The sequence below is a fragment of the Lycium ferocissimum genome, chromosome 5 (genome assembly GCF_029784015.1).
Source record: "Lycium ferocissimum isolate CSIRO_LF1 chromosome 5, AGI_CSIRO_Lferr_CH_V1, whole genome shotgun sequence".
Lineage (NCBI taxonomy): Eukaryota > Viridiplantae > Streptophyta > Magnoliopsida > Solanales > Solanaceae > Lycium > Lycium ferocissimum.
The window spans coordinates 68,889,661-68,901,566 of NC_081346.1; the positions used below are offsets into that span (position 1 = coordinate 68,889,661).

The following is an 11,906-nucleotide window of genomic DNA, read 5'->3' on the forward strand; positions in this document are numbered from 1 at the left end:
GTGGAGAATAAGACTTTTGAGTACTAAAAAATTGAAAGGTATAGAAACGAACCTGCATCACTAAAAAACAGAAAGAATTAATTTGTGAGGTGAAATTTTCTTTGATCTTGTTATTGAAACCTCCTTGATTGAAGGTGATTCTAATTTTTATTGAACTAAAACAATTGGTTTTGCCACGAAAGTCTTTTCCCATACGTTCCATCGCTATCAGTTGATACCTAGACAAAACACAAAATCGTGATGCAATGGAGGTAGTATAATGTTTGTCAGCACTAGATAAAAGTTGAAGATTAGCACATGTAAAATCGGCTACGAAGAAAGAATCCACCTGTCGTTGCTTCTTAGTTTTCTTTTTTATAAAAATTAGACGTATTTTCTGTTTTACAGTTTGGTGTAAGATACGATTAAACGCGTAATTTGATTACTCTGAACCTGTTGTTTACTTTTTTTTTTTTTTTTTTTTTTGGGGGGGGGGGGGGGGTTGTTAGTAACATAACCATTGGATAACCAAGTACAGATGGTATTCAAATGATTTTGATCATCTAAAAACTTTAAACAATTGGTAAATTAAAGTTAGGCTCATAATTTTCACGTGTTAGTGATATAATGTTACGCTCAATGAACCACAAATGATTTGTTCGGGCTAAGTTTTTGAACAGTTTGATGCAGATTTTGTAGTTTATATTAGGTAGAAGGTTTAGAGGAAGATTTTGTCATCGTTACCAATTTGGCTTTTTAACTTCTAGGACCAGCATTTATATGAGAGGTTAAGGACGAAAATGATTGAAATTTGATTACTCCATTTCGAAACAATAATAACGGTCCATTTATCTATTGAAAGTGCCATTGTTAGAGTCAATGGAAATTTGACTGTTAGTTCTACTCTAATTTCAGTTTCATACATCATGAAAGAGATAGCAGGATGCTCAAACGTCAACGATATGGTGGTCTTTTGGCTAATGATCTTTGCTATTTTTGGATGCTAATCTAGTTTCTTCAATGTATATGCCTTCTTACTCTGGGATCTTATTTGTTCAAAGGTGAAAGGTCTAGGATTAATTTTTCCGTGTCCTTATATTTTTCTTTCTAATTAAATCAATATTGTATGGTGATTTTACTGACAAGCTTAAGTCTAGGTAGCAGAATTATCCAGTATTTGTGCTCATGGGATGGGAGGTAGCATGTACAATTGGAAGATTAAAGTGCGTATAAATTAGGTTGAACACCATTGATATTGAAAAGGACATATTTTTAATGTAGTATGCTAATCTGGTAAAATTAGGTTTCAAAGATTTTTTTAAAAAAATATAATCTAGGGAAAAAGAGAAGGAGCATAGGGGAAGGGAGTATAAGGAGGAGAACTGAACCCTCACCATTAAAAAAATAAGGTGTAGAACTAAAACCGCACCACTGAAAAATAGGAAAGTTTAATTTTTGCGGTGAAACTTTCTTTGATCTTGTTATCTTATAATATATTTTAAGAGTAATTCAAATAATAAAAAAAGAAATGGTACGAGCTTGTGGTCTAGAGGCAATACGTGGAATTGAGGTTTACAAGTTCAAATTCTAGTGGCCTTCTAGTTGGCTAATAGCCTGTTTGGCCAATCTTATTTTTCCCACAAAAATATTTATTTTTTCAATAAGTGTTTATTTTTAAAAAAGTAATGTGTTTGGCCAAGCTTTTGGGACAAAATAAGTGCTTTTGGGACAAAATAAGTACTTTTGGGGAATAGCAGAAGCAATTTTTCAGAAGCTAAAAAAAATAGATTTTGCCCAAAAGCGCTTTTTTGAAAAGTACTTTTGAGAAAAATACACATAGAAGCACTTTTTAAAAGCTTGGCCAAACACTAATTCTTTGCTCAAAAGTACTTTTTAAATTAATTAGCCAAACACAAATTGTTTTTAGTCAAAAGTACTTTTCTGAAAAGTAATTTTGAAAAAAAGTACTTTTTAAAATAAGTTGTTTTTAGAAGCTTGACCAAACAGGCTATAAGTTGGGGTTTCCCACCTCCTTTATAAACTTTTAGGCCTCATTTATTTTCATTAAGATTAAGACGTCTGAATCTGAATAAACATCTAAATGATTAATATGTTGTCTCTAGATCTGAACACTGAATGATTTAGACTGTTTGTTTTCTCAACATCTGAATGTGCATAATGTATTTATTTAAACACAATAAATATAGAATTCAAATAAAATTGGAACAAAAAAATAAATACAAATTTAATAAAATAAAAATATTATTTGATAAAAATATGAAACATTTATGTTTGCTAGTAATAATGAAGATGTTTGTAGTGATGGTGGGTGGTTTTTTTTTTTTTTTTTTTTTTTGGGGGGGGGGGGGGGGGGTGGGGGGGTTGCTCGGTGGTGGTGAGGAGGTAGTTGGGGGTAAGGTAGGTGAGTGGTGAATGTGGTGGGGTGGTGGGAGTGGATGGGCTTGTGGAGTAGCGGTGGTGGGTGGTTTTGTGGTGTGGGGGTGGAGGCTGGGGTGGTGTTGGTGGTGAGTGGGGGTAGGGTTGGGGTATGAGTGGTGGGTAGTGGAGGGTTGGGGTGGGTAGTGGTGGTGGAGAGGGGTAAGTAGTGCATGGGTGGGTGGTGGGAGTGAGGGGATGGGGGGAGATAGAGCCGTTGGTAAAAATTATTCATACAAAATATTCCTTAATGATATTAAGACTTTGTTCAAGATCTTAATGATTAAGATCAATTCAGACCAAATAAATGTTTAGATCTTAATATAAATAAATGTACTTAATGGTCTAAGGTCTGAACCATTCATATTCAGACCTCGATTAAGCAAACAAATGAGGTTAACCAATGAAGAAAGATATTTTTACACCAGATTTGTTTAACCATTTAAATATTTATCGGTAATAATTTGTGCAAAAAGGTAAATTTTCTTTACGTCCCTACCGAATGGAGAAATTTTTAAAAAGTTGCACACAGAGGAAGAAAGTGACACACTAACAAACCTATATATTTTAATGGTAAAACGCCATACGAAGTCACATTTAATTTTTACATATATTCTATCGAATACTTTATTTCAAGCTGCAGAGTCTAGAAGGGTGATTAGAAAAAAGAGGGGGCTGATTTACAGAAATGTCTCTTTTTTACGTTACCATTTAAATTTTGTTCCTATTTTAAGAGTTGTGAAAATATAGCCCCTGGGACAGACGAAGCATTAGAGTGTTGTCTAAGGCCTCATTTGTTTTCATTAAGATTAACACGTCTGAATCTGAATGCACATCGAAATGATTAAGATGTTATCTTTAGATCTGAACACCGAATGGTTAAGACTGTTTGTTTTTCAACATCTGAGTCATAATGATTTATTTAAACATAATAAATATACAATTCAAATAAAAAAGTAACTAAATATTAAAAAATAAATACAAATTTAATAAAATAAAAATACTATTTGATAAAAAAAAATGAAACATTTATATTTGCTCGTAATGATGAAGATATTTATAGTGGTGGTGGGTGGTGGGTTAGGTTTTGGGGGTGGGGTGGATGGTGGTGGGAGGGTTGTGGGGGTGGTGGTGGGGTAGGTGGTGGTGGTGCAGCGGGTCTGGGGGTAGGGATGGTGGTGGTGGTTGGAGGAGAAGGGGGTTGGGGTACAGGTAGGTGGGGGTGAGGGGTGGGTAAGTGAGGTTGGGGTGGTGTTGGTGGTGGTGGTAAGTGGGGGGGGGGGGGTAGGGTTGGGTGTAGGTAGTGGAGGGTTTAGGTGGGTGGTGGTAGGGTGGATAGGGCGAGGGTGAGGGGTAGTGGTTAGGGTAGGTGGGGTTGGGGTGGTGGTGGGAAGAAGGGGGGGGGGGAGGAGGTGGTGGTGGTAAAAATTATCATACAAAATACCTCTTAATGATATTAAGATTTTGTTCAAAATCTTAATGATTAAGACCCATTCAAATCAAATAAGTGCTTAGATCTTAATGTAAACAAATGCACTTAATGGCATAAGATCTGAACCATTCAGATTCAGAGCTCCATTAAGTGCAAACAAATGAGGCCTAAGTCTACAAAACTTTTCGGAGATATCTCTTTTTCATTTTTTTGTGCGGATTGCACTTCAAAAGCACTGGTATTTAAGTTTTTCCCCTTAAATTAGTGGTCTTTAAGTTTTGCCCTTCACTAGAAGCCCCTTGGTTCAGAGTTTGAACCCTCACTCAATCAAAAAAAAAAATTTAAAAATCGTAAGGCAGAGTTTTGAATGTCTCAGACAGAATTTTGGATGCAAATTCTACCTGCAGGCATACAAAACTCTGCCTGAGGCCTAACTTGCTACAAATTCTGCCTTGCGATTTTTTTTTAATTTTTTTTACTGAATCGAGATTCGAACTCCAAACCTCATGGTATTAGGCGAAGGGCAAATATTACATATCACCAATTTAATGGCAAAAATTAAAGACCACCCCAAAATAAGGGCACTCCTGCGAATTGCCCTCTCTTTTTCAGGTCATAATTTTGTCACGTCACAAGATTGTGATACATACAATGATACGTTCAATCAACAATAAATGATTTTTTTGGTTGAGTTATTTTTTAAACAGATTGATGTAGTTTTTGTGGTTTATATTGGTTAGAAGTTTGGAGGAAGTTCTTATCATCTTTGCCAATTTGGCTTCCCAACTTTTTAGAACGAGCATTTATGTGAGGAACTAAGAAGGAATATTGACTGGAACATGATTAACTCCATGGAGAAATAATGGTCCATTTATCTATTGAAACTGCACGTGTTTAGCGTCAACAAGATACGAATCTTTTTGTGTGCAAATGATATTAATATTTTGGATACAAAATTACTAATTATGTAAGGTTAGGTATATGTCTTCTTACTCGAATCTTAGTTCGAAGGTCTTGGCCTGATTTTCACCTTCACCTTTATTTTTCGATCTATTTATTTATTTATTAATGAGAAAATAGTATTTTAGGTCCCTCAGTAATTAGTAAATTTCAATTTTAGTCTATGTAATATATGACTTAGCACGTTTAACCTTTAATTAATTAAAATGTATGTTTTAATTTCTTTATGTAGAAATAATTATATTACATTTAAATATTAAGTAACAATACGAGCTTAATATATATATAAATGAGTTAAAAGGTAAATTTTCTTCTCATCCCTACCGAATGAAACAAGTTTAGAGAAAGTGCATACCGAGGTACTAACTCTAATTAATTTAAAGGTATTAAAAGACTATTTATATCACACCCTTGGTGTGTTCCTTCTCCGAATTTTGTTAATATGGAATGTTTTGGACACCAAACTACTTTTTTTTTTTTTATCCTATGTATCTTTATTTCATGCCGTAGAGTTATGAATAACGAGAAGGGATGAGTTACAGAATTGTCTTTTCTGTGGTTACTTTTTGGAGATTGTTCTTATTTTAAAAATTGCACACATAATTTTAGGGATAGATAAAATCCAATATAACATGTGAGATATTGTAATATATATGCTGAAACTAAATATTAACTATGCCAATTAAAATTTAATTTATACTGCAGCAAAATTGTTGAAGGAAAAAAACTAAAGACCCTAAATTTAGGGGACAAAAATTAAAGATCACCCCGAAATAGACATTTTTACGAAAAATCTCGTGTCGTGATTAGATGAGGAACTGCTTTTGGGCCAAACACATTAGTCATGTGGGCCTAATTTGTCACGTGGACTTTGCTGAATAAATATCTGGCCTAATTCCATCACAACTAATCGTAGGTTTCATACCACGTGGGCCTTGTCTCCCTATCACACAATGACATCACCTCATCACTTCCTCCGTTTCAATTCATGTGATATAGTTTGATTAGATATGAAATTTAAAAAGACTTTTTTTTTTTAAATTTGTGATTTAAAATAAATCATAGATATTTGTGTGATCATAAATCATTTCATTAAAGGTAAACGGAAAAATTTTAAATTAAATTATTTCTAAATATAGAAATGTATCATTCTTTTCGGGATAGACTAAAAAGAAAAGTGTATCACATAGATTGGATCTTAATTTAACCACACATAAATTTTTAAGAAAATAATGAAGACTTTTGAATTATGTGGTTTGTAACTAAAGGCGTGTGTAATGTGTCAAATCTTGTGGTCTTAAACCTATCAAGTAGGATGTTAAAATTAAATAATTACCAAATATAGAAAGAAACTCTTTTTGATACGGACCAGAAAGAAAAGTAAGATACTTGAAGTGAGACTAAAGGAGTAACAGAAATAAAGTGAAATTTAGAGAGAGTTAATACTATAACTATTTTTTTGATAATCTTTAATAATGATCTTATTCATATTGCAAATAATAAGAGATATTTATAGGAAGAGAAATATTTAGTTACCAAGTAACTAGTTAGATCCTAATTAAATTAGTTTCATAATAGCTATAGGTTATTTTCTTCGTCCATTGCTTTGCAATCAAAACTTTTTCTCCAATTATATAAATTAATAAAGTACATACAACATTATTATTCCAGTGTATTATTATTGTTATCTAATACTCTCTTCGTCCAACTTATGTGACACTGTTTGATTAGACATAGAGTTTAAAAAAGAAAAAAAATTATTTGAAATTTGTTGTATGAAACAAACTTTAGATGTGGTTATAAATGGTTTCATTAAGGGTAAATTCTAAAATTCTAATTATAAAAATGTGACGTTTTATAATAGAACGTGTACCACATAAACCGTAATGTACCGCCTCTTTTCACAATGAATGATACTCCACTTCTCCAAATGGTCTTTTAACATCTTAATCATAAGGATATTTAGTAGTAATGTTGTTTATTCCCCTTAAAAGTTTCATTTAGTTAGCACTTCACTACCTGAACAATAAGGATAGATGATGAAAAATATATGAAAATGACTTTACTTTTTGGAAACTTCAGATATGTTGAAATAATTTAATTAATAAATATAATTCACTATCATAAGGAGTATTGTCTAGGGAACATAATTTTTTTTAATTTACTTATCATTTTTCATAATTTTCTAAAAATAAGTATAAAAAGTCATAATTACAATTTTTCTATATGATTTTGAATGTATTTTACTTTAAAATATTCCGGAATCACTGCTTGAATAATATAAACGATGTAAAATATTTTGATCCTTGTATTTAATTTTCTTGTTTTGGTCTATCATTCGTGCCCAATATATTTGTTAGGGGTTTGAATAATTCGAATTCGAGATCTCACTTATCGAAGGTGTGACTTCATTGTTCATTCCGAAAAATGAACCAGGATACTCCTCAAAAGTCACAACTTGATGATTCTTTTATCCCAGTTAATTACTCCCTCCCTCCCAAAAATATTGTCTTACTTTTTTTATTAGTTTATCTAAAAAAGATTGACATATTTCTATATTTAAAACCAATTTAATTTTATGAGATGATTCATGGTCATACAAATATTAAGGCTTGTTTTAGACCACACATTTTAAAAATCTTCATTTATTTCTTAAATTTCGTGTTAAGTTAAACTAAGACAATCTTTTTGGGACGAAGGGAGTAGTTAGTATTATTTGGACGGAGAGTGTTTTTTCCACAAAAAATAAAATATTTCCATATTTGTTTTGGGCCTTTTCTATTTATAGTTAAATCTAGTTGCTTCTTCACCCCAAAAAAAACCTTCTCTTTCTTTCTTTCTTTCTTTATTATCCCTTTCTTCATCTTTCTCATAGTTTCTACTCAAATGTTTCTCCTTTTGATTTCTTCCCCTTGTTAATTGATTAACTGGGGTTCTTTCTAGTTGTTTCTCCTCTTCATGTTTAAAATAACAAGAAGAAGAACTCAATAGAGAGGTTTTAATCAATTGATTTTTCATCATTTCTTGTGCAAGATAGAAGAAATGGGTGATTCTTCTGCTCAGTACATCCACATGGTAAGTAACTAAGTATTACTAGTTAACATCTTCTCTTGTAAATTTTTCTTTTGAATCGGATTTAAATTATACGCACGGATGGCAATGGGACCTATATATTGATGCCATTGCGGGCTCAATAACATATAAAGATATTGACCGAGCACTAAATCGTAGGGAGTAATCATAGATTAACGATAGTCGTGCATCTATAAATCATTTTTTGGGTGCGTCACCGATTGACGTTGTAATGAATTTCATCAAGATCAGTGCAATTTAACGTGTTATAGCAGGTTATTTTTGTTATTTATGGTAACTTATCATGAAATGCTTATTAAATAGAGTTATTTGCAAGTATCTCTTAATTGATTTGATTATATAAATGTTTTTATACTAGTAATGTGTAGAGCTTAAACTTCTTTTCTCTTGATTCTTCTACTACTATTTTCTTTTTGGTTTTGAATTGTTCTTTTTCAATGGTAAGTTTTTAGGTGATAATAAATGATGGGGGTTATGTATAGTATTTAGTGATGAAGAAATTTAAGGGGTTGTGGATGCAGGTGCAACACTTGATAGAAGAATGTATAATATTCAATATGAGCCAAGAAGAATGTATGGAAGCACTTTCCAAACATGCAAATATTCAACCTGTTATTACTTCCACCGGTAATTCCACCAGCTTACTTTTTATACTTCTTTTTTTCTTGCTTCCTTTTTCTCTTGTTCTTTGCTTGGGTATTATTTCTTGGGGTTGGGGGAGGTAGTTATAACAATATAGTCAATGGATTTTTTTTGTTTTTTCGTGGAACTATATGGTATATATCCCGTGTTACCCTTACTTGGATCATGATTAATTTAGATGCGCGTCGTATATATAAGGCTGAGGACTTTTTCTGTTCTAAGGGTGTGAATACGAAAATTTTAGTTAAGGATAAATGAATCTTATTTATCCTATCACATCTCCTATGCGTATCAGTAGAATTACTTGGTTTTTTTTTTATCAAAAGATCAAGTAACCTTCTCTGACAAATTAAATTACACCGACTGCCTAAAAATTCAGCGAATATAAAGATAAATCCATTAATTCTTTTCCCTTTTATTATGAATACTATTTAGTATTAGTGTAGCTTCATTTGCCTGATAATTAAGTTGGGAAGAGTTCAAACGCACATTCACAGTCGAGAATAATTTGAGCTTTAAGGAAGAGAACATGTACATGTGGAGATGTGTGTATTATAACTTGTTGGTTTGTTTTGGGCATGTTAAAATCTGATTTCTATAATTAAATCATACATAGTATCTCTCATACGCAGGGTTGTGTTTGCTTAGTTACGTTTTAGCGCCGAATTGATAAATATTACTCATTGGTAGGCCTTAGGAGGAATTTATTCTTTAATTCCTAAACAATATTGAAAATTTCAACAAAGAATAAATATATTGCCTAATTTATTTAAACCATGAGGTAAGAAACGAAAATATTATTTTAGCTTTGATTATATCCCATTTCAGGTAAACAATGGTATCCAAAACAAATTTCTGAAGTTTCTACACTATTTTTAAGATTTTGAATTGAATTTCACACTTTTGGTCAGCTTTCCCGGAGGATATAGTGAACAAATATGAACACGCACAAATTCACGTGCATGTATCGTGTATGACAAGGATAAAGACAAAATTATAAATTAATGTTGACTCAAGTTGGCTTCGAAAAATATCAAAATCCAAATGTATACTTCAAACACTGTAGAGTACAGGATTCATTTTTTAGTTTTATACGATTGAAAATTTAGTTCTAGTTTAGCCTAAGTTGAACCTCAACTATAATTACAAATTAAAGTGCAGTTTGATAAGTCAAAACTCAAAAGTATATATATATATATATATATATATATATATATATATATATATATATATATATATATATATATATATATATCAAATAATCGGAAAAACCAAATTATCACATAAAATAGATCAGAGAGATTGTTGTGTGTATATTTTAACTTGAATTATTAAATTGCATGCAGTGTGGAAGGAGTTGGAGAAGGAGAACAAAGAGTTCTTTGAGGCGTACAAGAAAACAAGAGAGGAAAAAGGATCATCAATACAATTATTGGAGACGACAAGACAAAGAATCCTTAATATGGTATTGGATTCTTCTTCTAAAGATTCCAATAACAAGTGACAACAATATTGCCTTCCTCTTTAATCTTGGGACAACGATGTTTGATGTGAACTTTCAAAATTAAACTAGCTTTAAGGGTTAGTTCATTCATGCATATTACCAACTTCTAGCACCTCAAAAAGGTTCTAGGGTAATAAAACAAGATAGGGTTGTAGGGAAGGTGTAGTCCTAAGTCCTAACTAGGTTGTCTTATTCAATTTTTGTTTTTCATACAAATCTAATGTTTGGTATTTGCTTTATGATTACTACTACTTTAGATTTGTTTTGGAAAATTTACTTTGAGAATAAAACACTTTTTACTGATAATTATATTTTTAAAATTCGAATTTGAAACTTCAGTTGAGAAAAAAAAAAAAAAGGAGATTTACGATCAAATTTAACCGTAACCTTTGGTAACATCAGTTATCTATTCTCAATATACGTAGCAGAGCCATGAATTTTATTAAAGGCCAAACCCATCGACGTACGTCGTCATCCTTTTCACTCAACACCTAAAGTACTGCTCCTTGTTGACACTTCAGTGGTAGCCATTCCATTCCACTTAGACTTTACTAATGCAGATTATCGGAGCAAAACCAACACCCGATCGTCTCCACGTGGATTAATAATTAATTAAATTGTCAATATACCATTTAAATTGTGCCAACTCAATTAAATTGTGCTAACTCATTTTAATTGTAAATTCACTAATTTGTAAATTCGGAGTTTGACCATTAAAAATTGAGGTTTTTATTTGGTTGGATGTCTGATAACGGGAGCTTTGGTATTGGTTTCGCTCCGATAATGACGCAAAAAGTATCTAAGTGGAATAGGAATGGCCACCCACCTCGTGTTTAAATGGAGCAAGCACTTAAACTTTAGGTCTTTGTCGAAAAGTGGATTGACACTTAATACAGCCATAGATGGGTATTTGGCGCCTTTATTAAAAGAGTGTCAAAATATAATGAAGTACATCCACAAAAAAGCTAGGAGGAGTTATGAAATTTTTATCCAATTACACAATATAGTTTTACACGTGTCAATTAACACCCCCTATATACATGTGACTCAGCCGCCACTTATTCCTACGAAAAACTTAATTATGTGATTTACATAACTTGATATGACATTATTTGCGTGTAATGTTTATTGTTTAAAAAATTGGTCAATTTAAATCTTACTTTTCGTTGGTCCACGAGCTTTCTCGTGGGATAAAAAGATGTACTCCCCGTTTCAGTTTATATGATGGTATTTTTTTTAATTATAATTTTTTCCTAACTCTTTTCATATATTGTGAAATTATATTTTTTATATATTTTTAAAATGTTAATTTTATTGTAAAATATATTCTAAAAATCAATATTTAAAATCAAATAAAAAATTAACATCTTTGCCCTCTGAACATCCTCAATATCACATAATTGATGTTAGTAATATGAATCACTAAGGCCTGTTTGGTACCAGGGATAAGAATAAACAATTCTAGGATTATATTTCAGATGAATTTATTTCACGTTTGGTTAGGATGAAATCGCGATATAACTAATTTCAGAATTAGTTATTTCGGGATTGTAGTATTATTTTATTCCTGTGAAAGGATGAGATAACTAATTCCGGAATAACTAATCCCAGAATAAGTTATTCTGGGATGACTAATTCCGAAATAACTAATCCTAGAATAAGTTATTCTAGGATAACTTGTTTCCAACCAAACGACCCCTAAGTATTTATGGAGTGCTACTATATATTACTCCCTCCATTTCAATTTATGTGAACCCATTTGACTGGGCGCGATATTTAAGAAAAAGTGAAAACTTTTGAAACTTGTGATTTAAAATAAGTCTTGAATATTTATGTAGCTGTAAATCATTTCATAAAGTG

The 11,906-nt window shown here is 31.7% G+C and overlaps 1 protein-coding gene across 1 annotated transcript; it reads left to right on the top strand.

Moving 5' to 3' along the window:
* Window positions 1–7,627: 7,627 nt before the first annotated feature.
* LOC132057193 (uncharacterized) lies at window positions 7,628–10,285 on the top strand. The gene is made up of 3 exons (XM_059449672.1): window positions 7,628–7,882; window positions 8,422–8,527; window positions 9,889–10,285. The coding sequence occupies exons 1-3, from the start codon at window positions 7,850–7,852 to the stop codon at window positions 10,044–10,046; spliced, it is 297 nt and encodes a 98-aa protein (XP_059305655.1). The 5' UTR covers window positions 7,628–7,849; the 3' UTR covers window positions 10,047–10,285.
* The last annotated feature ends 1,621 nt before the right edge of the window (window positions 10,286–11,906 follow it).

Coding starts and splice junctions, on each gene's coding strand:
- LOC132057193 (XM_059449672.1), top strand. CDS start 7,850: ATGGGTGATTCTTCTGCTCAGTACATCCACATG. Junction 7,883..8,421: donor CTGCTCAGTACATCCACATG/GTAAGTAACTAA, acceptor TTGTGGATGCAG/GTGCAACACTTGATAGAAGA. Junction 8,528..9,888: donor ACCTGTTATTACTTCCACCG/GTAATTCCACCA, acceptor AATTGCATGCAG/TGTGGAAGGAGTTGGAGAAG.